Source organism: Pelobates fuscus, chromosome 13 (genome assembly GCF_036172605.1).
Source record: "Pelobates fuscus isolate aPelFus1 chromosome 13, aPelFus1.pri, whole genome shotgun sequence".
NCBI lineage: Eukaryota > Metazoa > Chordata > Amphibia > Anura > Pelobatidae > Pelobates > Pelobates fuscus.
The window spans coordinates 8081012-8107379 of NC_086329.1; the positions used below are offsets into that span (position 1 = coordinate 8081012).

General features: G+C 42.3%; 1 protein-coding gene across 1 annotated transcript in view; it reads right to left on the reverse strand.

Annotated features, from left to right (window-relative positions):
* Nucleotides 1-26368, reverse strand: part of SPTBN5 (spectrin beta, non-erythrocytic 5) — a 159523-nt gene that overhangs the window by 111738 nt on the left and 21417 nt on the right. Inside the window, exons 7-24 of the mRNA XM_063439421.1 lie at nucleotides 20013-20644; nucleotides 19675-19813; nucleotides 18690-18919; nucleotides 18324-18477; nucleotides 17501-17701; nucleotides 16745-16948; nucleotides 15870-16061; nucleotides 14733-14885; nucleotides 12595-12725; nucleotides 12037-12288; nucleotides 11530-11817; nucleotides 10652-10892; nucleotides 6736-6875; nucleotides 6105-6204; nucleotides 3200-3370; nucleotides 1658-1822; nucleotides 599-825; nucleotides 293-479 (exon numbers count right to left, since the gene is read on the reverse strand). Of these exons, the coding sequence (XP_063295491.1) occupies nucleotides 293-479; nucleotides 599-825; nucleotides 1658-1822; nucleotides 3200-3370; nucleotides 6105-6204; nucleotides 6736-6875; nucleotides 10652-10892; nucleotides 11530-11817; nucleotides 12037-12288; nucleotides 12595-12725; nucleotides 14733-14885; nucleotides 15870-16061; nucleotides 16745-16948; nucleotides 17501-17701; nucleotides 18324-18477; nucleotides 18690-18919; nucleotides 19675-19813; nucleotides 20013-20644 (3807 nt within the window). The remainder of the gene's footprint in view (nucleotides 1-292; nucleotides 480-598; nucleotides 826-1657; nucleotides 1823-3199; nucleotides 3371-6104; nucleotides 6205-6735; nucleotides 6876-10651; nucleotides 10893-11529; nucleotides 11818-12036; nucleotides 12289-12594; nucleotides 12726-14732; nucleotides 14886-15869; nucleotides 16062-16744; nucleotides 16949-17500; nucleotides 17702-18323; nucleotides 18478-18689; nucleotides 18920-19674; nucleotides 19814-20012; nucleotides 20645-26368) is intronic.

Sequence of the window (26368 nt, forward strand, 5' to 3'; positions counted from 1 at the left end):
AAAAACAGCCCGTGGATCAGTAGAAGCAGTAATATAAATATTCAGATAAGTAGAAGCTGATGTGTAACTCTTTTTTTTCTAAATTGGTTGGCATTGAAACATTTGTTCATATGGTGGGATGAATGAAAAAGTCACAGAGTTGCACAGATAATAAACTTACAGTAATGTGCAGTGTGTATGAGTGTATCACGGAGCTCCACAGACACTAAACTTACAGCAGTGTGCAGTGTGTGTACTCACTAATTTTTGTATTTTTGTGTGTACAAGGATAGAGTAAGAAAAATGGATCTACCTTGTGCTTCTGGAGCAGGCTTTGAGCAGTGTCCAGGGATTTACCAAAGTTAGTGGAGCTTGCAATTGGCATCTTTTCCGCAATCCAAGTCATCTCCCAGTCATAATAGTGATAAAACTCATACTGATTCACTTTGGCCTCCAAGAACGCCCGTCTCCTGGCCAGAGGGTCCTGCAAGGATTCAAACCTGCAATGGATCGTGGTCAACATGGTAATTAATTGTAGACCTAATTAATGATAAATTCATGTATAATTTATTCTATTTTTTGACACTGAAAGTCTCTCTCGACAATATAGAACAGTTACCGTCTAAGATACTTCATGGTCTCATCCATAATCTCCTGTGAGTTGAAATGGTTGGTGGCCATTTTCTGTGCATGGGAGACGATCGAGTTCATTTTGTCTGCCAGTTCCCTAGCTTCATTCTCGAGCTGACGGTGTTCTTTGAGCAAGTCTCTGCTTGTCCTTAGGTCGTGACCGGATTCCGGTGATTGCAAAACCTTCTCAATCTTCTCAATTTTTACTTTGGCATCCTAGATTGGGGATATTAGTAGGTACAATATAACTTTTTAAGATTTGGCATTACTGTGATGCCCACAAGTAGTTTCTTCTAATTAGTGTGTGGGAATAGCGGTTCCTGTCACAGAGCACTGAGGTATGAGATTATCTCACTACTATAATTACTGTGTGCAACCAATTTATATGCATCTCAATGCCTAATTTTGGTGGGAATCCATAAGATGTTAAATTGGCTTCAGCCAAAAAAAAGACACTTGCTGAAATGCAAATGAGTGAAATAAATCTTTACACACATTCGAGAGCAGGGTTTGTATTCTGTTCATGAAAAATAGTCACAAATGTATATTTTGTTCAAATATTTTAGATTTCGCAGTTGGTTTATAGGCGATTCCTCAACTGACTATAGCCTCAATTTAATAATGTTAAACTTTGCAAATGATTTCATATTTTTGGGGTAAACATTTCAATTATTTAATATTTTGAAAAATATATTTTTCTTAATTATATATTTTTCTTTTTATATGTGATATATTTTTCATATAGGATATATATTTTTTGATAATTTAATCTTTTGAAAAAAATGTATTTGAAAAGTTTGAAAAGATGAATATAATTAAAAAAGTTAATGCAACAATATTATACCTAGGCCTATATTTACTGGTTAAAACAGTGGTAATGTCACTTGGAACTGGGAAACCAACCAGTAAATGGGCAAGACACGTAATATTATATATCTGCCTTGCTCAAAACCGGATACATTGTATGGCCTTCTTCACCTCTAAATAATTGTTAAGTTCTGCGGAATATGTTGGCACTATGTAAATACTAATAATAATTATAATTGACCTGCAGAAGCTCCATGAGCTGTTCTTGCTGACCAGCCTGTCGGAGTTTATCTCCCCTCTCCGACATTTTCCTGTTAAGATCTTCCCACTTCCTGGAAACTTCCAGTGCCTTCTTCTGGATGGCATCTTTGGAAAAATGGTCTTCTTTTACCAACTGCTGTCCAACCTACCACGCAATCGGTAAACCGATTAGCACACAAAAACAAAACGGTAAACTGAGAAACATATTGAACCATTGGAGTGTCAAGATACAAAACTGTCCCATAAAAGAGATTTATCAGTGTAAGCATTACGAGCGGCTTATATATTGCAAACTCCCCACTGGTTCAATACAGCTCCGGTTACTCAGTACTTAATATTGTAGAGTCAAAATAAACAGCTGTGTCTATGCGATGTACCTGCAACATTAAACACATATTTTAGGTTCCCCGGAGCCCCATATTTAAGCTTGTTTGTGGGATTATGGTGAAGATAAAGATGTTAAATCTTTATGTATAGACATTGTAGAAGTGGATTTTCTTGGAGATACAACCAGCTGTTTGTACAGATACCTACACGTGTTCTACATATTGAAGATAAACCCATTTGCAGCTAAGCAGCACAGCATATTGGTAACTAATAAAAAAAATGAAAGAAACATGGTGTATGGAGACAGGAACATTAATTTAATGGGCAGTTAAATCTACTTCATACGAAAAATGATACATTTTAAAAATGCAAACGCTTTTTAGAAACTTCTTCAGTTTTCTTTAACTAGAAACATTTTTTAAGCAGTTTTTGTAATAAAATGAAAGAGGAAAAAAATACATTGACCCATTGACCCCAACTGAGGGCATTACTAGACTGCTATGATAATGATAATAATCTAGTGGTCGTAATGTTGTCTGGTTTGATGGCATCATACAAGGGTTCTATTTTTTTTACCAGCCATTAATTGGACATTGCTATATGTGTGGCCAGCTTCGCACAGGACAGGAAGAGGTACTTACATCTGCTTGGCTAATGTTAAATGTTACATTAAAACCCAATTCTTAGTTTGGTCAAGGAGTGTTATTTGCTTATTTATGTAATATCCTTTACTATTGCTTATTTGTGATCCCGCAATGCCAAAAAGAGAAACTATTATTCTTACATAGTTTTGTTTTCTGAACGGTTTTCCTTGGCAATATAGTGTATTGTTTTATGTTTTGATAGCATTATAATTAGACTAAGGGAGCTTTCTATAATTTGCTATGATTATGATTATTTCTGTTCTATCAGCTAGGCGGAGGAGAAACCCATTCGTGATGATGTTATCATTAAAATAGCCACAAATATTAATAATATAAATGATTAAGTATGAATTTTTTTCTTTTTTTTTTCATGCTTCCTTCTAAATGTTTGTACCCATGTATGGTAGCATATATTTTAAAAATGTGTGTGTATTGCCTGGGAAAAGGCAGTACATTTCCAAATTATAGCTTTAAAGTAAGTTTGTTTGTATTGGGTAACATGTTTTTATGGTAAAGGAGGGAGCTAATATAATTGAACCATGATCGCATACCTTGAGAAGCTCTTCAAAGCGAACTTGGTGTGCCTCCATTTCCTTTTCTGCAGCCTCGTGCCACTTCAGCTTCCGCAGGATATTTGTTGGGTCCCGGTAAGACTCATCGAGTGCAATCTTGTACTTCTCCTCCATCCACATCAGCAGCTCAGCCGCATCACGATTAAATTCCTAAAAAAAAAAAATGAAATTTTTAGTGGCAAGAATTCTAATAGCACAATAAATCCACCCATATGGCGGGGGAAGAATTTTATCCATGCAAAAGTGGATCAGTGTACTGCAAAATATAAATATTATATATACACATATGTTACAGTACACTGATAGGAGCATCTTTATGCCATTTGGTTCACAGATCAAGTGAGAAAAAGTAACCAATAGTGGGGGGAAACAGGAAAAGCAGTTAAAAAAATATTTTAGAGAGAAAGAAAGAGAGAGAGAGAGAGAGAGCTCTCTTCGGCACAACACTACCAACTTTCTCCCTTTCCTCTATTTCTATAAGTTCTGACCACAAGTAAAAGGCCATAGGCCTGAATTTGTGGGAGGTGATTTCCCTATATAAACTCTACCCCCCTACTTACCTGTGCCGTTTCCTGTTCTACTATCTTATTATTGTGAATAAAATAAACAACCATTCAGTGGCTGTCCCCTAGTCTTCAATCATTTTTTTTTTTGCCATGGGTGGTCCTCGAAACCATGAAACAAACAAAATTGCTCAGAGTTAGGAATCTCAGACTAGTTACTAATCACCCAAAATTCACACGATACAGGTGTCACAGGAGATGGGACTCCTTGTACATGTTCCCTTATTTGTACTTTGTCTGATATCCCCCTGCATTTGAATGTAATCACTACCAAATAATTGTTCCCTTGTGTTCGGCTATCCGTTACCTTATGTGTGACTATGTGTGATCCTCCTTGTTAACACCTCGTAATCACCGACCACCCCTGGCTGTTAACCACAAACGAGCAATCACCTCAAGTGCTTCCCTGGTGGGCCGCCATTCGCATATACGAACAAACGTATATCTTGTCTCCCGAATGCAGGCAGTGGTACATGGCCATCCACGGCATGGATCTCTGAGTCGGCTATGCAAACTCGCGAACCCCGCGGAAACTTGTAGCCCTGCCCGTTCGACTTTCCGACTAGCTAGGAGAACGGCGTTCGAGAGTAAGAAACTACCGAATAAGGGAAGCATTCTGTAATGGATCGTCTGGCACCCCGACTGGGTACCTCCGTTGAAGGATGCTCCTAGCGCTTCCTGAGGACTCCAAGCACTGCAGCAGACACTACAATCACCGAACCGGAGAAACATATAAATTCTCTCAAGCATATGAATGCTGTATACAGCCGAATAGGAAAAACCATGCGAATAGGTTTACACTCCTAGCAGTCAAACTGGAACAGCATACAATAAATCCTCCCCCAATAATGAGATGACACTTCACTTTGAGGGTTAAGCAGGAACTGGCTGTACTGGCACATACAGTCTCTTTTATTCCCAATCCAAAAACATAGTACAGCCCACAGGGTTTTACAGAACAACCAATCAATCCGTACAATACACACAGACACTCCCATACAAAATCCTCCCCTCTGCCTGTGATATGATTACTGAACACAATGTGTAATCTCATTATCACAGGCAGAGGAATACAGTTTTTTTCACAATATTTATAACTTTGAAAGTATGCATCACATTCACATAGTAAGAATCAGCATACTCCAAATACAAACATATGTCAAAATCATCCAAATTGGTCCATTGGTTCAAAAGGTAGATCGAAGTCCTTTGTGACCAAATGAAGCATGGCTTTCCTGCCCAAAACCAGTTCCACAGAGTCTTCTATCCTGGAGATAATTGCGAAGTAATCCAATTTTCTCCAAGGACAGAGGCAAAACTCCATTAAGCACATGGCAGTAAAAAGACAGTAAAATACAATAAAATACACAAGGTTATATTTATTACATAAAATACAGACATTCTACCTATCCCCAGATAGCTTAGATCTGAGCGCACCTTATTACCGGATGGCGCTCAGATCACATACATACAGTTCAATCGCCATGGAGCCAAAGTCTTTCATACAGTCTTTCAGTATACGGCTGGGCTCCATGGCATAGCTATCTGGGGTAGCATGGCTTTAACAGTCCGCAGAAAAGCACAAACCAGCCTTTCTGCAGGGAAAAAGAACAGGGGCCATAGTCTAAAGGCAAGAGGCGGGCAAGCAGCCCCCTCCAAGGACATGTGGCTAGGTCGGTTTCGCCACACATTCATTTCTTAAAAGCCAGGGGATGCGTTCATCTACTCAATACGGTTGTGTCCATTATATTGGGGAAACTCTACACAGTGATAACACTATCACCATATTCAGCACATCTGGAACTAGGACTAGTGGAGGATTGAAGGAATAACATCAATAGACTAGCGAACCCCTGACAACAAATCTTTCATGTAGTATAGCTCTCCCTCTATGCCTGCAAAGTAATGCCATTTAACCCCTTAAGGACACATGACATGTGTGACATGTCATAATTCCATTTTATTCCAGAAGTTTGGTCCTTAAGGGGTTAAATATCAGTACAAATTGTTCTTATAAGCAGAAACTCTATCATAAATCCACGATGGTAGACGTTCAGTTATAGTGCAGACTTGGTGCACAGTGAGTGTTGCCCATATAATGAATAGACATACTAACACAAAACACGGCTGTCCAAACAGGCATCTCACAGGCGTTATTGCAGATACTCATAAAAGTCAGAGATTATACCGTGTTACTTTCACCAGGACAGTATTTAGGGTTATGGACTGCCGACTACTGATGGTCACATTTTGGCACACATACTGATAAACATGAATCATCATAAAAAATATAGATATAAAACAAAAGTATAACCACCTACCTGAAGTCTCAGGGAATCCAGTAAGCATTTTTGTCTTTTCTCACTTTTACGCATTATATCACCAAGCCTTTTCTGTGTGTCATATACTCTTTGCTTTATCCTGCAGAGAGATTGTTTTATAATCATCGACATACAAATCCCACAGAACGAACATCACAAATCAGCCACTAACATCAAACATTAATGACTTGGGTACATCCTCGAATGATATATAGAACATAAAAGATCAAGCACACACACTCACTTATTATTGTTGTTTTTTTTTAACACCTGACCAATGCAAAAATAATGGGGGTTTAGTTACATTATATGATCATACATTGCGTAAGCCTGCCATAATGTCAATGTTCCCCATTTTTGGCAGGTCCTACTCTAACAGCCTAATGTCTGCTCTTATGAAATGAACCCACTGAATCCTTCCTCCTGGGACTCTCACAGTGCAAGGTTAAAGAGGGCCCTGGATTGAGGCACCTGTGACAGGGAGGGGTGAAAAAACGGGGAGTTGGCCTGGACTCCCAAATATATAAAAACCACATACACACAGTACTGAATGTTACGAAATACACCTTCACAAACACAGGTCTATATTTGAATAATACTTAGAATATCCATACAAACTATGCATTCTTACAAGCTGCTGGCAAAGTGTTCATCTTGGATCAGACTTTCCCCGTGGTCTTGGAGAATATCCACTCGGTTCTCCAACGTGGCAAGCAGTTTTACAAATTGTTCGTGTCTGTTTACAAGGCTTTGAACGGTGTCCAGTTGATCCTAGCAAAATCAATATACATATACTACAGTACACAGCCATTGACAAGAATAAAGTGCAGATTGTATTCATCACAAGGGATTTCAAATTGTTTAATAATCAGTCTGTCCCTGGTGCCCCCCAATTACAAGTGGGCTACCTATTTTTGAATAGTTTGACTTCTTATCTGGGCTCCAATCACGCACAGACACCACTCCACACTTTAACTACTAATCAAGGCCGCCATCAGGGCATGACAACCATAACAGTTGTCATGGGCCCGGCGGTCCTGGGGGGCCCCGAGCCCCACATACTGCTGCAGTAAGTAATGGCTGAGCTGGGGAGTTAATCTCCCCAGCCAGCCTGCACTCAGCAAGGGGCCCGCACAGCCGTCCGCGGGCCCCTGCTGCTACTAATCATGTCCTCCGTGCAGGGCACACTGAGGGACAGCTATAGGGCCCTCCCAAAGACCCCACTAGGCTGCCCCTCAGTGTGCCTGTCTCCAAACACAGCCTCACTGAGCTGCCTGTAACTGCTCAGGGCAGCTCCCTGCAGCTGGTTCTGCAGGAAGTGACATCACCAGTCACAGTGCAGAGTGAGCTGTGCGGAGCTGCCCTGAGCAGACTTACAGGCAGCGTGTCAGCATTGTGAGGTTCCTTCAGAAGAGGACCCCCCTGCTCCCACTGCATCCCCTATCCACCTTACCCCCCTTGCTCCCACTGCATCCCCTACCCCCCTTGCTCCCACTGCACCCCCTACCCCCCTGCTCCCACTGCACCCCCTATCCCCCTGCTCCCACTGCATCCCCTATGCCCCCTGCTCCCACTGCATCCCCTATGCCCCCTGCTCCCACTGCATCCCCTATGCCCCCTGCTCCCACTGCATCCCCTACCCCCCTGCTCCCACTGCATCCCCCTACCCCCCTGCTCCCACTGCATCCCCCTACCCCCTGCTCCCACTGCATCCCCCTACCCCCCTGCTCCCACTGCATCCCCCTACCCCCTTGCTCCCACTGCATCCCCTACCCCCGTGCTCTCACTGCATCCCCTACCCCCCTGCTCCCACTGCATATCCCCTACCCCCCTGCTCCCACTGCATCCCCTACCCCCCCTTGCTCCCACTGCATCCCCTACCCCCCTGCTCCCACTGCATCCCCTACCCCCCTTCTCCCACTGCATCCCCTACCCCCCTTCTCCCACTGCATCCCCTACCCCCCCTGCTCCCACTGCACCCCCTACCCCCCTGCTCTCACTGCATCCCCTACCCCCCTGCTCCCACTGCATCCCCTACCCCCCTGCTCCCACTGCATCCCCTACCCCCATGCTCCCACTGCATCCCCTACCCCCTGCTCCCACTGCATCCCCTACCCCCCTGCTCCCACTGCATCCCCTACCCCCCTGCTCCCACTGCATCCCCTACCCCCCTGCTCCCACTGCATCCCCTACCCCCCCGCTCCCACTGCATCCCCTACCCCCCCGCTCCCACTGCATCCCCTACCCCCCCGCTCCCACTGCATCCCCTACCCCCTGCACTGTGCGCAATGGTAGGGTTTTGGTAGTGGCTAGTGGGCTACCCAACTGCTCCCACTGCAGCTCCTATTACCCTTTGCACCCACTACAGCCTCTATTCCCCCCTGTACACTCTGCAGCCCCTTCCACTCACACCCTTTACAGCCCCTTCCTTTCGGCACCCTCTGCAGTCCCTACCCCTTTGCACGCACAAACATAAAGGGACACTATAGTTACCAGAACAACTACAGCTTAATTTATATTATACAGCTAAATGTAGTTGTTCTGGTGAGTATAGTCTACCACTGCAGGATTTTTGCTGCAAAGACTGCCTTTTCAGAGAAAATGCAGTGTTTACATTGCTGCCTAGAAACACCTAGGCGCTTCCTGTGTCAGTGTTGCAAAATGTGCAGCATTGGCATTCAACATCTCCATGCTCTGCATGTCGACGCTGAACGCTTGTCATAGAGAAGCACATAAATATATATATATATATATATATATATATATATGTGCGCAGAGGGCCCCCTGCTACCTGTACGACGAAGTGGGGGCCCAGCAGCAAACTCTGTCCTCCTTTCCAGCTGCTCTCTGTCTAACTTTCCTGCACCCTGCGGCTGCCAGAGCGTTGCCACGGGTTACTATGGCAACGCTCCGCACAGCACACAGGCCTGTCTCGTGAGATTTAGTCAGAGAGGAGCTGGAAAGGAAGACAATGTGTGCTGCTGGGCCCCCTCTTCAATGTACCGCGGCTGGCTCCCTCCACCATGCCACTGGATCAACAGGAAATGCGATCTCCCCCCTCCCTGGCACAGAAAGAACCAGGGAGGGGGGAATAAAATTGAAATATACACAAATAAATAAATAAAATAATACTCCCCTTCCCCCTATTTTACACACACACACTGAATCCTTACAAGCACACTCTGCACTACACACACACACTACATTCACTCAACACACTCTGCACTACACACACACTACATTCACTCAACACACTCTGCACTACACACACACACTACATTCACTCAACACACTCTGCACTACACACACACTACATTCACTCAACACACTCTGCAAATACACTCTGCACTACACATACACTACATTCACTAAAACACTCTGCACTCACTACAAACACTACATTTACTAAACACACTCTGCACTACACACACACACACACACACTACATTCACTAAACACACTTTGCGCTACAGACACACTACATTCACTATACACATTTTGCTCTACACACACACACACACTACATTCACTATACACATTTTGCACTACACACACACTACATTCACTATACACTCTGCACTACATTCACTATACACTCTGCACTACATTCACTATACACTACATTCACTATACACTCTGCACTACATTCACTATACACTCTGCACTACATTCACTATACACTCTGCACTACATTCACTAAACACACTCTGCACTACACACGCACTACATTCACTAAACACACTTTGTACTACACACACACTACATTCACTATACACACGTTTCACTCACTACAAACACACTACATTCACTACAAACACACTACATCCACTACAAAAACACACACTCTGCATTCACTATACACACACCTGCATTCACTACACACACACTCTGCATCTAATGCATGCATACAAACATTACATACATTACACAAACGTACAATCTGCATCCACTATATACACTGCATCCATGACACACATACTGCATCCACTATACACACTGCATCCACTATACACACTGCATCCATGACACACATACCGCATCCACTATACACATTCTACATCCACTATACACACTGCATCCATGACACACATACCGCATCCACTATACACACACACACTTCATCCTTGTGGGCGGACTCGGGGCTGGCCCCGGGGGCCCAGATCTTGAGCTGTGTCAGGGGCCCTAACATTTCTGATGGCAGCCCTGCTACTAATGCCAGAGAGCAGGCATTAGTAGTTCCATTAGCTCATTGGCTGAGAGTGATCACTCACAGTGGAATACAATTACAATGACCATTACAGCCTTCGGCAGTGGTTATGGTGTTTAGAAGCAGTCTCTGCAATTTGACATGTGCCACCTGGCAGCTTACCAAGCCGGTAGTAAATATGGTGGTGAGCACACAGCACTAATCTCTGTCTGGCTTACAGCAATGCACAGAGAAGAAATTACAGATAACTAAAAAGTTCTTTGACAATTGGGGCAATTTAACTCCTGAGCTTTGATAATGTCCCCAGTCTTCTTTATATAGCACAGGGTCATGGACTTACACCAAGGTCATCCAACTTCAGAAACGTTTCATGGCTGGAAAGGGTTGCATTAATCCTGTCTGCTTCTCGAAGAAATTTTTGTAGCGATAACCCTTGGTCAAGTTTGTCTTTTCTTTCAACCCATAGATCGCCGAGGGTGTTGTACTCCTGAGCAAGCGTTAATAAGGCTTCCTGAACTTCTTCTGGACTATTGGAGTCATGTTGCAGTGCTGCTTGGCCCATTTTCTGGAGTTCAATTATTCTACAACATATTTTAGATTTGTTAGAATTTCTACATCCAAGGGCTAGTATCTAATCATTAAATTAGTTCTTTCAAGGTTAACCAGCGTATCTAGAAATTAGATTTGTAAATTAGTGTAACTCTAAAGCATATTCCTTTCACAAAATGATTCATGAAATGGTAAATTGTTGGGAATTTAAAGTGTCAACATTTGAGGCCACAGTTGGCTACGTTTTTATTTCAGTCGAATATTTATCCCAAAAAGTACAAGGCACAGATATAATTATCTCCATATTTACACAATTTTAAATCGCGATTCGTTAAAAGTGACAACCGATGGATAATGGGGTTAAGGAGGTACAAAAGTGAAAGGCATAGGATTCTTAGAAGTGACCTTTTCTCACCAACAGTGGTGATATATGCTTGCGCACAGTAGTTTTTCAATTCATACCTGGCTTTATTTGAATAATTCCTGTTGAACTTTACCAAGTAAATTTCACGCTATAGAATTAAAAATGCAAAATGCCCCCCCACCCCCCCCCCCCCAAAAAAAAGGTCTCACAATCGCTCTCCTAAAAGCAGATTTGTTTATTTTGCTGCACTTCCTGTAGGAGGTGAAAGGAGTCGCCTCGAGGAAAACTTTCACCCATCCTCTTACCGTTCTGTCTGTCCCTGGATCTCTCTAAGCAAGTACTGATGGTCTCTTAGAAGCTGCTCTGCTGAAGCCACATCGGTGCCCATTTCATCACTTTTCAACTTCTCCTGCATGTCCTGCACCCACAGGAGCTGCCTGCGGCTGTCTTGCAGGAATATTTTCCGCTCTTTGGCTTCACGTAATATTTCTTTCTTTTCGTTGGCCTGCTCTTTCATCTTCCCAAGAAGTCTTTCCATCTCTTCTATTTGCTTCCTGATTGCCAAGCTCTCTTGAGGGTTTGAATCTCTGAGCCTAAAAACATGAAAAAGTAACAATTTCATAAACATGAATTTCTAAATGAATAACAATATAAAAAAAATGTGTTTTAGTTTATTACTAACAAATGTTTAAAACTAAAAAAAATTCTTAAATGTCTTTTATTCTATTATTCAGCATTGGCTGATTTACATTTAACAATCCTGGTATTATTTGTAAAAAGTTTTATATCCAGGCTTTGTTTCCATTACTTACGATTCTTCCACACTCTTCAAGTAGGCAATCTTTCTCTCCAGCGCCTGGATGTCCCTTTCGTGGGCATTTAGCTCACGTTCCTCAGACTCTAGGTTTCCAGAACCAGTCGTTGGCTTGGAAGCCTCAAGCTCCTTCAACTTCTCTTGCATTAGAATCTCTGTGTTTTGACAGTTCTGGAGGAAAGTCTTGACATCTGCTAAACCGATCAGTTCTTCACCTTTCTTTTCTTTCAAAACCTCGAGACGATCCCAGCTAAAAATAAAATGACAAGGATTCCATCTTAAAACGTGGATCTACTTTACGCTTTGAACTTAAGTAAAGCATGATCATTCAGATATTATTCCAGAACCCCCCAAAAATAAGAAAATCATTCAGCTGAGTTATCAAATAACTGCCTTCATTGTTTAAAATGGAACTCTGGGATGAGGAACAATGGGCATGGACAATTGGAGATAGGTTGAGTGTCGTCCAATGAAAAACATTTACCGTAACAAGGCCTAGAAAGGTATAGATCTCCACTGCCAATACTAGTGTAAGTTCCGGAAATAAATTTCATACCTCTTACTAATGGACCTCTGGTAGTTCAATATTTCGTCCTTCATTTCGGGAGCTATGTTGACCAATTCCTTGGCTAGACTATTAATCTTATCTAGACGTGCTTTCCCAGCTGCTAAATCAGTCAAGAAATTCTGGAAAAAAATGCCCATGTAGAATTGTAACAGGACTGCAAAAAGTAACTGTGGCATATATAGACATGGTGGGCAACAGCACAAATGTAAAGAATAGATACAAATGAATCTGGTAAAGAATTAGTGATTTGTTGCCAATTATAGCACAGTAATATTTTACACACATACACCAGAACAGCTTTAGTTACCTATTCCGATCTTGACATTTTTAAATCTAATAAAGTCTCCAGTTTTACCAACCACCACACAGGTTACATATATTTTACATTTTTGTAATAGAGGAGTGAGTTGTTCTTGTGAAACTCCATGCTGGTTTTGACAGGGGTTGCGATAAACCGAGTGGGCTAGAGATATGTAGATACGTTATATGCCAGACGACCCAGTAATAAATTCTATAAACTCAGTATAAAAAGGAGGAGGGTAAAAGGAACAGTTTGTTCCACAGAAGGGAAATTAAATGGACAGTCTGGGCACCAATACCCCTTTAATGCATTTCATGGATTATGGCCTCCTTAATATGCTGTATTTTCTGCATGTTCAAATCTTTTTGCACACAAAAAAAAAAGGATATTTTGCAGAATTCTGCACTATAAACCTGCCTCCTTGGCCATGCCCACTCATGCCAGAAAAAAACTCCTTATCAAAAGGTATGTACAGATTCTCAGCCCCAGCAGCACTTAGAGAGCTTATTTTAATTCACAACCTGGTTGCAGACAGTCAAAGAAACTATACACATGTAGTAATATCCTTACTATATGTCTCCCTTATTGGCGGAACTATGGTGGTCGCAGGGGTCACAGCTGCGACCAGGCCCACCACTCCAGGGGGCCCTATTTGACCGCAGTGCCTGCTGCCATGTGTTGCGCCCCTGGCCGTGTGGTAGAACAGCCGGGGCGCATTGAAGGGGTCCATCGGGCTGTCCATGCGGTTAGGGCCACCCGATGTAAATTAATTTGCAGGGGGCCCAGTCAGCGCTGTAGCGCTTTAACAGCGTGACCAGGCCCCCTGAGATGATATCACAGCTGGGAGGAAGTGACTGCCCCGGTCACTCCTCCCAGCTTACACACAGCACCACGAGGGAACTCTGACTCCCATCAGGCTGAGCCACTACTGGACCCCAGGTAGTCACCTTCCTGTACCTAAAAGTTAGGAAACAGGAGGGTGACTAACATTTTGGATATATGTGTGTTTGTATGTATGTTTGTATGTGTTTTTGTGTATGTGTGTCTGTATGAATGTTTCTCTGTATGTGTGTCAGTATGTGTGTCTATATGTGTGTTTGTATGTATGTGTCTGTATGTATGTGTGTGTCTGTATGTGTGTTTGTATGTATGTGTCTGTATGTATGTGTGTGTCTGTGTCTATGTGTGTGTCTGCATGTGTATCTATTTGTCTGCATATGTAGGCAGGCAATGTATGGGAGGGTAGACGTATAGGGGGGGCCCAAGGGCAGTTTTCGCACCGGGTCCCAGTGGTTTCTGGTTATGCCTCTGGTCTCCCTGAGTGTAATCTCCCTCTAATGCAGGTTGCTTTGTTGTTCAGATCATTCAGTTCTGTCAGTGGCTGAGCTGTGTACATACACTGATATGGAAGTGTATTTCTGGAGTAAGGAGGCGTGGCTAAGGAGGCAGGCTTATGGTGCAACATTCTATAAAGATTAGATCATGTGAAAAATACAGCATATTCAATGCAATAAAGTTGTATTGGTTCCCTGAGCTTCCTTTAAACAGAACAGACTTTATTAAGTTTAGAGTAATGGGCCAGATATCCTGAGCAATATTGCCGTCTGTAGCAAAACATGGGAGGGTAATATAGGACTTTCCATGATCCGATCACCATCCACCCCAACATACATCAGCCAATAATGGCAGAGGTACAGTACTTATGGCACTGGGACTTCAATAGACACATTAGACCATTGCCAACAAAATGCAACAGTCTACACAAAGTCCCTATAATGTTCTGTAAATATATTTAAACCTCCTGTATTTAGAATGAATCTGATACCTCATATTTTAGCTGCATGACTTCTACATTGTCAGGATTTGGTTGGAGCGTCTGAAAGATTGTCTCTTTGTCATCCATCCAGGACTGGAATTCTCCGCACAAGCTATAGAACTGGTAGAGTCGGACCATGTCTTCCAGAGCTTTCTTCCTTCTCTAGAAAAGATCATTATTAATAACATCTGTAGTATTAATCTATCAGGATTATTCACTAAGATATTGAAGTATAAACACACCAGCCAGAGGGTTAGCAAAATAAGGGACCCATTAAAATATAATACTTTATTGAGAACAAGCTGGCTGATTCCCATTGTTATCTAACAACAACGTTACCTTCAGCTGCTCCAATGTATGAAAAGATCAAGTAACTAATTCTGATCCTGGTACTGGTGGTTAGACTATAACCGATAAAAGAATGCCAGCGAAAATAAAAGTAAGCCAAACGAGTGCCTGACACACGTTTCCAACAATAGTTTTTTTGTAAATTTCTTTTTATCAAGGGTAGTTTTAGATATTTTTTTTTTTATAAATTAACAATAGACAATATGGGACACTTCAGTAAATATGGACACGCGGGTCCTAATGTGCACATTTATGGGCGGCACATTTTGGGGGGCAGCCACCTCAGGGCCCCCCAGGCTGGCAGCGGTGCACACCGCAGTGATGCCAGAGCCAGAATATGACGTCATATTCCGGCTCCGCCATATTTTGGGGGGCAGCCACCTCAGGGCCCCCCAGGCTGGCAGCGGCGCGCACCGCAGTGATGCCAGAGCCGGAATATGACGTCATATTCCGGCTCCGCCATAACTACGCGGCGCACAAGGAAGCTGAGCAGAGAGCTCTGTGGAAAGTGCTCCCTCGCTGACAGCACTGATCGCCCGCCCGGGGTCCAGTAGCCCCACTGGACCCCAAGGAACGTGTTATTCCAAAGGTAAGGAGGCTGGGGGGATTGAGTTTTGTCATGCCTAGGGCATCTGCCTAGGGCATCTGCCTAGGACTCTGCTTACACTGCATGTAAGCAGAGTAAATATGAAAACACCACATAGATTTCATATGATAAGCGTTGCTTGTGGCATGTACATCCGGAACGTTTCTTACAAGGCAAATGAAGAAATGACTACGAATTAAAAAATAACTTACCTTAGCCAGCTCTTGAAGGTTTTCATAGGAGGATTCTATGGATTTTTGGAAACCTAGGATGTTTTCGGGTTCCATCTGAGAGTCCTGTTCATGCTGGTCAGCCTTGCCATAACTTAGTGGTGTGTAGCTTCTCTTCAAAGGTCTGCTTTTCTCCTGAGTGATCATTGCAATGACCGGTTTGTTTTCAGCTTGCTGTACATAAGATACACAGACAGACATACACATCACTTCCAAGAACCTGTAATTTGCATATATGAGCATAATAGCTCCCAAAATTCCATAGTGTAGGAAATGGTAAGTTTTAGTCTCAGTTTGAAGAATGTCCAGCTTAGTTGAATTTTTTTTTTTTTTTTTTTTTCAAAACATGTTTTTAAACATGAAATAACCCCGAATGGTTCATACCAATCAACACAGCCTCAATGTGAAGTCATAAGAGAACTTTTAATCAGGAATTCTCAAAAAATAAAGACCGTCCACCAAAAAAATGGACATTTTGATAAATTCTCCCAAGGAAGAGAGATACAATAACCAACCAGACAGTCTAACGTTTCACATACTGGATAGCAAGACAGTCTGGGCAGGGTTTACAAAGTATTGAGCCTAATTGAACGATATTTAGTGAAATGCTATCATGTAAGTTATATTTATTATGAGTGGTTACATTAAGTTCTTCTACATTGTATGTATTGTATTCTCTCCTTGTTCGTGTTATAGTTATAACAACCTCCATAGAATTTGATAATGTAGGTTTAGGATTTTTTTATTTTGCTCTTTTTATATACCTTTATTAAGCTCGATTTCAAAAAAATTAAACCAACAATTTACAAGAAAGTGTTGTAAACAAAGAGTAAAATGATCAAATGATTGTGACGTACCGTTGGTATTTTGCTCGCCACGATATGAGCTTGGTCTCCGAGTCGTCTCACTTCCGTTGCGTAGGCAGCAATGTCTTTTTCCAGTCGCAGGTGGCGTTGCAGTATTGATTCCACACTGGATTCATCTTTGCCGTAGTCCTTGCTATTTACAAGGGGCAGGTGATCTCTCAGCCACGAGTCCGCTTCCCCGGCATCAGCAAAGTACTAATTAATAATAATTAACAAAGACACAGGTACTAACATTAATGTTAATTAACACATTAAACAGAAAACTAAAAATGTTTCCATTGTTAGAAGCTCCTACAAAACATGAAGGGTAAGTAACAAGTTTTCTAACAGAAATTATTCTTGAACCACTGAGAATTCTGTTATCTGAGATGGAGAGCAGTTTGTTAACTCAGGTGATCTCAGTTATAACTTGGATAACGATCAGGTGATGGTGCACTGGACTTACAGAGAAAATTACCCAGATGTGACCGATACATTCACTACTCAAGGCTAGTCATCAATGTACCTTGTGTCACGTTCAGCTGGGTCACAGCTTATTACTAACTGGCAAAGCTTTCACTCAATACAACGGAGTCTCTGGCAAGGAATGACTAAACCAGACTTAACGAAAAAGGTTAATTCACATGTGATGGAATATCTTTGGTAAATTTACAGGTAAGCAACAATAATCATACAGATAAATCCCACGTTTCATTCTAAGGTAAAGCTATGATTTAGACCAAGGGCTGGGTACTAAATATTTATTACCTGTTTGATGAGTAGCGCCAATTCCAGACGACTTTTATATCTTTTCACCTCATCTTGAAGCAGCTGCCATTGTTTCTGAATGTTATCAATCTTCATTTCAATGTCCGCGTGGTCGGTGTGGCTTTTTTGGCAAAGCTCCCTTCCATTCCTCACCACCTTGGTCAATATCGGCTGGCGAGAATACATCTCTGCTTCCAAAGCCTAGAGACATAACGAAAATAGCCGTTATCTGAACATTAACAGTCAGTATGAATCCTAGCACAACAAACTCAAGGAAAATATTTTAACGAAGGGCTTCCATAAATCCATACATTGTTTTGTGCTTGTTTAGTTTTTTTATGGCAAAGAGATGATATAGATCACTTAATTGGCTGACAAACAAACTGAAACGAAAACTATAATAAGATGAAAGAAAACTAACGTAATTATTTATTACAGTGATATTTTACTCAAAATCACAGCATTTCATAGAAAAATATGTTTAAGGTAATGGTTGCGTCCTTATATTGGAGAAACCTGGAGAAAGTAACCTGTAAAATATTTATGAATAGAGAATATGTGTAAGAGATAAGCATAATATTCAGCAGGAAGTAATACTTTATTTTATTACTCGCATTTACAAAGCACCAACATATTCCGCAGAGCTGTACAATAAGAGGAGTACGTACAATATACACAGACTCTGCCCTGCCTGTGAGTTGAAATTTAGCCATTGCAGCACATTTATACAAAGTGCATAGTAAGATAGCCTGTGAGCTTACAATCTAAAGGATATAATGGGGATTTGAGACAAGACGTAGCATTACAGATTATTTATGTTTACCTTGTGCTTCTGTATGGATGCTGTAATGTGGCTAAGGTCTCTCCCAGGGTCCGCCATCCTCAGCACCTGCCATTTCTCATAAATCCAAGCCTCTTCTTCTCCGCAATCCCGGTAAAAAACAAACAGCTTCAACATCTCCTCGAGCTGTGACCGTCTGAGGATAATGAAAAAGTGTAAGACAGTATAATAAATCGTCCTGGTTATAATCTGTTTAATCATGTATTTAGCAAGAAAATCTCATGACAAACTGTTTTTTTAACAGTGAAACGTGTAAAAAAAGCATACTAGTGGATTGTTGACCTATCTGAAGAAACGTGGAGATTTGTTGACCGAATACTTGAATATTATTAATATTAATAACGTTACCGGGATTTGCTGAGGGAGACCAGGCTCTGATACAGCTGATTGAGATTTTTCATCTTTGTTTCTAGGACGTCCACGTTGCCTTTACCCAGAGGGATTTTGTCTGCCCTGCTTAAAATCTGCCGAACTCGTTCACCATATGACAAGATTTGTGACTCATTTAGGCTGTGCTTCTGCAGGAGGTCTTCCACCTCAGGGAGCTGCTTCCCAAAGTCTTTAGAACCAACTAAAACCTGATTGTAAAACAAATACAGGTGCTTCATACCTTACATTAAGACCATAAGATGCTCACAGTTTGGTTGGTACATTGGAATGCTTATATTATTAGTCATATTATTAGGCTGTAACTAACAATGTGTGTCCCGTGGATCCCAGCCCCATACATACTAAATGTTCCAGGGGGATCCCAATGCCCTAAAGCTGGGACATGACCCTGTACCAATATGCTCAACTAGTGTGTGACATCAAGGACATTTCTGGAACCACTCTCAAATCAAGGGGAACAGCCACTGTTTGACCCAAGCCCATCTTTCGAAAGACAGGGTACTACAAGGGGGCTGTAAATTATCTGGGAGAGAGGGCAATCCCCAGGAGTCTGCAATAACAATGCAGTTGCTCTAGATACTCTGGCTATTTAGGTAACTCATGGGACATACACATCCAACTTACATTAGCTTCTCTAGAGGGGTAGGGGGTAGAATATGCCTTCAACCAGTGCCTCTAAGCACTATTCTATTCTTAACTAAATTATGATGTGTGCATTGTCAACTTCTTGACACACCACAAGCTGCTCATCCAAAAAAACTGCATTATTCTGGCTGTCTACATCTCAGGACACAGGAACAGTTAAAGGCAATGCCAGAAATACTGTGAATATGGCAATATGTAATGTAGCTCATACAGTGCATTATGTGTTATTAGAACTTTCACTTTGGACAATGTGGGGGGATGGGTGTCTTTATTACAAACCTGTAAAAGTAACAATTACCTGCATGGCTTTTAATTCATCGGTGACACTATCAACATCCATCAATAAGACCAGCAGCTGCCTCTTTTCCCCAAGGAAATCTTTGTGTTTTCTCAGGAGCTCCATAAGTTCACGCCACCCTCTTGATAAGTCTTGTTGCCTGTAAGAGAATAATTAATCTCCAAACAAAAATAGAAAGAACAATGGTTTATAAATTCTGAAAAGTAACATGTAGCTTTGTAAAGAGTCAAATGGATGCTCCGAGCTAGAGTTGAACTTCCACTTTTTAATCTAGATCCGTACGATGGATGCAACATGCCATAAGACCTCCCTAGTCCTAATTTATCCGGCAAACTTACTTTTTTAGAATTTCTGCCTTCTTAAAATAATTCTCTTTCTCTAGAATGGCCGCGATCTCTGCGAGTGTCGTGAAGCGCTGTTCACGAGGAAGTACATCAGCTTCGATTGCCTCCAGCTTTTTGGTTGCAGCTTCCACTTGTGAGATGTTGTTAGGTCGAAAGTCTTGGCGCTCAATGACCTGCTTCATATCTTGTAGGTAAGTTCCCCTAAGGTATGCTTTCTTGTGAAACATCTGAGCCAACTGCTCCAGACGTTCAAGCCGCAGCATCTCCCCCTGAAGAGCTTTCTCGCGCTCATGCTCTGCTTTTTCCAAGACGGCCCAATACCTCTCCACATCACTCAGAGTCTTCCCTTCTGGTGGAAAGTATGGACGGAGATTGTTTCCCCGCAGCTTGGTTCGGATATTAAAGAAATGTGCTTCAATTAAACCCCTTTCTTGGTACTTTGGAGGTTTCTCAACTGTGCGAAAGGTCTTAAACTTGACCATGAGTTGCAGTAACTCTGTTATGGTGTTAGGGAACTGACGATTATTTAACTCCACCACTTTCTGCTGGATCCATTTGAGGAGGTCAGATATCATGGACTCATACTGGAACTTTAGGTTTTCAATCTCAAGTACCAGGGACATAATCTGTGGAAATGTAATTAAAACATTTTTTTTGTTAAAAAACACATTTTCAGATGCAATAAGACTATTAGGTGTGCTCTGATATTAAATAAAAAGTGCAACTGATTCGAAACTTAAAACACAGATGACATGGAAAACGTGGGTACTGTCTGAAATTTGAAATTCGCTTTGATTTAACTCTAAATTAATGAAATATGGTTCCCTAATGAATTCTTCCCTAATGTGAGAATTCATGGTGAATGCAATGTAAATTTCAAACTTAAAAGTTGACTCCAACCAAAAAACAGTCTTAAGTTTAAGGTGTAACCCTTCCTAACCTGATCTGACTCCCCAAACTGGGACAAAAAAAAAAACACAAACCAAAAAACGCTAAAAGTTACCTCAACCCAGCGCCAAGGACTAGTTCCCTCAATCCGATCTTCCACTGCCGACATGGGAGGTCAGGGAGGGTGTACTGAGGAAAGGATGCAGGTGGCATGGAGGGAGGGTGGCCATGCTGCCATTGACTATGTTACCAGCATGCATTGCTCCAATTTTGCACAGGAGTAATATTAACCAATGATGTAGAATGTCACTGCTGGAGGTGGAGTTACGTGAAATGGGGCACATACAGACTCCAGCCACCATGACTACTTCAAACCGCTGGTCAAGTGGTCATGGTGCTTGAAATAACCTTAAAGGTCAAAATAGAGAATTTTTTAAGTATGGCTATTTTGATCTTTAAGGGTTATTTATATCAAGGCACCTTTCAGCTAGGCTGGCCTTAAATTTGAAATTCACCTTCAAGTCTCAGTTTAATAAACAACGCTGAAACACTTGTCCAAAATGGGGGGAGGGGGGAGCATTATTTATTTTGTTATTTTCACCAAGCACACAAGACAAAAAGTTTTGTTACATTAATATAGTGTATAACCATAACTCGGACAATGATCTATACTTTTTTTTTTTTTTTTAAATAGATATCAAACTGATTGGGAAGATTAGATAGGTAGGTAGATAGACAGACAGACACACAGCTAGGAATCTGTATGGGAAATGCGAGAGATTCATTAAATCGCATATACATGATGCAAGTGAGGCTACTTAAACTCCGACCCCCTAGATATTGCTGAACTACAACACCCATGATTCTTTGGGCATCTCTTGTGTACAAAGAATTCTGGGAGATGTAGGCCATCAACATCTGAGGGGCCAGAGTTTGAGATCCCTGATGCAGGTAATTAACAAAAACAGCACAAGTTACGTTTATGCAATCACTAAAACTACTTATAGACAGTCAGGGACAGTGGCAGTGACATACATACCAGGGTCGCAGGGGTCGCGACTGCGACCGGGCCCGGCCCACCAGGGGGCCCGGCCGCCCCTGCGACCCGGTATGTATGTCACTTGGCCAGCCTCTTCTCCTGGGGGGCCCAGGAGCCGGCCACCTCCGGGCCCCCCGAGGCTGGCCCTGCGGTCACCCGGCTGGCCGGTCCTGCGGGCGCGCGAGGGAGCACTCTCCCCTGAGTGCTTCCTCTTCAGCTCCCTCGCGCACCCCAATGATACCGGAGCCGGAAGCGCCGGTATCAGTACGCGGCGCGCGAGGGAGCTGAAGAGGAAGCACTCAGGGGAGAGTGCTCCCTCGCGCGCCCGCCTGCTTGCCTGCCTGCCCGCCTGCCCGCCCGGTGACCGGCCCCCCAGGAGCCCAGCAGCACCACTGGACCCCAGGGAATCCCCTCAGGTAGGGAGGCTGGGGGGATTAAATTAAATTTTTTTAAAAATGTGTTAGTGTGTGTGTGTCAGTGTTACTGTGAGTTAGTGTGTGTGTTAGTGTTAGTGTGTGTGCTAGTGTGTTTTTTACTGTGAGTGTTAGTGTGTGTGTTAGTGTTACACACTAACACTCACAGTAACACTAACACACACACTAACACTCACAGTAACACTAACACAAACACTAACACTCAGTGTGTTAGTGTTACTGTGAGTGTTAGTGTGTGTGTTACTGTGAGTGTTAGTGTTACTGTGAGTGTTACTGTGAGTGTTACTGTGAGTGTTAGTGTGTGTGTTACTGTGAGTGTTAGTGTTACTGTGAGTGTTAGTGTGTGTTTTACTGTGAGTGTTAGTGTGTGTGTTAGTGTTACCGTGAGTGTTACTGTGTGTGTGTTAGTGTTACTGTGTGTGTTAGTGTGTGTTTTACTGTGAGTGTTAGTGTGTGTGTGTTAGTGTTACACACTAACACTCACAGTAACACTAACACACACACTAACACTCACAGTGTGTTAGTGTTACTGTGAGTGTTAGTGTGTGTGTTACTGTGAGTGTTAGCGTGTGTGTTAGTGTTACTGTGAGTGTTATCGTGTGTGTTAGTGTTACTGTGAATGTTAGTGTGTTTTACTGTGAGTGTTAGTGTTACTGTGAGTGTTAGTGTGTGTGTTAATGTGAGTGTTAGTGTGTGTGTTAGTGTTACTGTGTGTGTTAGTGTGTTAGTGTTACTGTTAGTGTTAGTGTGTGTGTTAGTGTTACTGTGAGTGTTAGTGTGTAGCACTAACACACACACTAACACTCACAGTAAAACACACTAACACACTAACACTCACAGTAACACACACTAACACACACACTAACACTCACAGTAACACTAACACACACTAACACTCACAGTAAAACACACGCTAACACTCACAGTAACACTAACACACACGCTAACACTCACAGTAACACTAACACACACGCTAACACTCACAGTAACACTAACACACACGCTAACACTCACAGTAACACTAACACACACGCTAACACTCACAGTAACACTAACACACACGCTAACACTCACAGTAACACTAACACACACGCTAACACTCACAGTAACACACACACTAACACACACACTAAGACACACACTAAGACACACACTAACACACACACTAAGACACACACTAACACTCACAGTAACACTAACACACACACTAACACTCACAGTGTGTTAGTGTTACTGTGAGTGTTACTGTGAGTGTTACTGTGAGTGTTAGTGTGTGTGTTAGTGTGTGTGTTAGTGTGTGTGTTAGCGTGTGTGTTAGCGTGTGTGTTAGCGTGTGTGTTAGTGTTACTGTGAGTGTTAGTGTGTGTTTTACTGTGAGTGTTAGTGTGTGTGTTAGTGTTACTGTGAGTGTTAGTGTGTGTGTTACTGTGAGTGTTAGTGTGTGTGTTAGTGTTACTGTGAGTGTTAGTGTGTGTGTTACTGTGAGTGTTAGTGTGTGTTAGTGTTACTGTGTGTGTTAGTGTGTTAGTGTTACTGTGAGTGTTAGTGTGTGTGTTACTGTGAGTGTTACTGTGAGTGTTAGCGTGTGTGTTAGTGTTACTGTGAATGTTAGTGTGTGTGTTAGTGTTACTGTGAGTGTTAGTGTGTGTGTGTTAGTGTTACTGTGAGTGTTACTGTGTGTTAGTGTGAGTGTCAGTGAGTGTGTCTGCTAGTGAGTGTGTTACTGTGTGTGTCTGTTACTGAGTGTGTTTGTATTAGTGAGTCTGTTTGATGTCTGTTAATGAGTATGTTTTGTAAGTGAGTGTGTATGTATGTCTGTCACTAAGTGTGTCTCTGTCAGTAAATGTGTGTGTCTGTTAGCTAGTGTGTATGCGTGTGTTAGCTAGTGTGTATGCGTCTGTTCGTGAGAGTGTGTATGTGCGTGTCTTCAGCACTTACCTTTCTCCAGCGCCGGACTCCCTTGGCGCTGGGGATCCCTCCGCCTCTCAACTCCGAATGCGCATGCACAGCAAGAGCCATGCGCGCATTCAAACCGCCCATAGGAAAGCATTACTCAATGCTTTTCTATGGACGTTCAGTGTCTGAGAATCGCGGAAGCTCCTCTAGAGGCTGGATTAACCCTCAGTGAAACATAGCAGTTTCTCTGAAACTGCTATGCTTTCAGCTGCAGGGTTAAAACTAGAGGGACCTGACACCCAGACCACTTCATCGAGCTGATGTGATCTGGGTGTCTGTAGTGGTCCTTTAAGTGTGTGTGCATCTGCATGCACTGGTGTACATACCGCGGTCGCAGGGGTCGCAGCCCTGCAACCCCTGCGACCAGGTGCCCGCCGCCATGTGTTGCGGCCCCGGCCCGCGCAGAGTAAGCGTGCGGGGGGGGCCCACGGATCAATTTTCGCACCGGGGCCCCATAGGTCATGTGTACGCCACTGGTCAGGGATATTCATTAGAGTGAGAATTATTGGGAATTTAACGCGAATTTCAAAATTAAGGCCAAATCAGTAGAACTGGACACACAGCTGACTTGGAGAATTTTTCCAGCTCTGCTACTTTAGCCTTAACTTTCAAATTCACTTAGAACTCCCTACAATTCTCACTAGTCACACAGGCGTCCACTAAGATCAGAGGACGATGGATCTACATATAGCTACAACATTGAAAATGTATCTTGATAAAAGCCCAATTATCAGACAGTAACATAGTAACACCATTGGTTTATGGGGCCTGCATACATACACTGATTTCTGTTTAGATAATCATTATGTTGCCAGTAGAAGCAATATTTATACATAGTACTACAGTCCTGCTAATGTGTAACTGTCACAATGTGTAGAATTTGTCATTTCGTGTTAATCCCTAATCTCCCTGCGAGCTAGCAGTCACTAATTACCCCTCGCTGTTAGTGTGTCAAGACGTTTGTAAATAGCCCCTCAATAACAGTGTAACTCACCCACCTCTAAGGCAGGGGTGGGCACACCCTGATCCTGAATTATTCTCCCTGCAGTCATATTGTGCCATCTCTGCCAAGTGCTGCTGAGTGATCCCAGTAAATGCATAGAAAGCTTGCAAGTACAATGAGAGGAGGGACACACAGCACTTAATCATTGGCTCCTCCTGCTGACCAGGTCAATGTGTCAGAACCTATTAACAAAAGTAGCAATCTCTGATTGTCTGTGAAACCTAACACAATCATTTCATAGTATTTATTTATTTCCTCCCAAAAGAGAAAACATTTGCACAAAAAAATAGATAGTTACATGATAGCCACAATAGATAGTTACATGATAGCCACAATAGATAGGTACATGATAGCCACAATAGATAGTTACATGATAGCCACAATAGATAGTTACATGATAGCCACAATAGATAGGTACATGATAGCCACAATAGATAGTTACATGATAGCCACAATAGATAGTTACATGATAGCCACAATAGATAGTTACATGATAGCCACAATAGATAGGTACATGATAGCCACAATAGATAGGTACATGATAGCCACAATAGATAGGTACACGATAGCCACAATAGATAGTTACATGATAGCCTCAATAGATAGTTACATGATAGCCACAATAGATAGTTACATGATAGCCACAATAGATAGTTACATGATAGCCACAATAGATAGGTACATGATAGCCACAATAGATAGGTACATGATAGCCACAATAGATAGGTACACGAGAGCCACAATAGATAGTTACATGATAGCCACAATAGATAGGTACACGATAGCCACAATAGATAGGTACATGATAGCCACAATAGATAGGTACATGATAGCCACAATAGATAGTTACATGATAGCCACAATAGATAGGTACATGATAGCCACAATAGATAGGTACATGATAGCCACAATAGATAGGTACATGATAGCCACAATAGATAGGTACATGATAGCCACAATAGATAGGTACATGATAGCCACAATAGATAGGTACATGATAGCCACAATAGATAGGTACATGATAGCCACA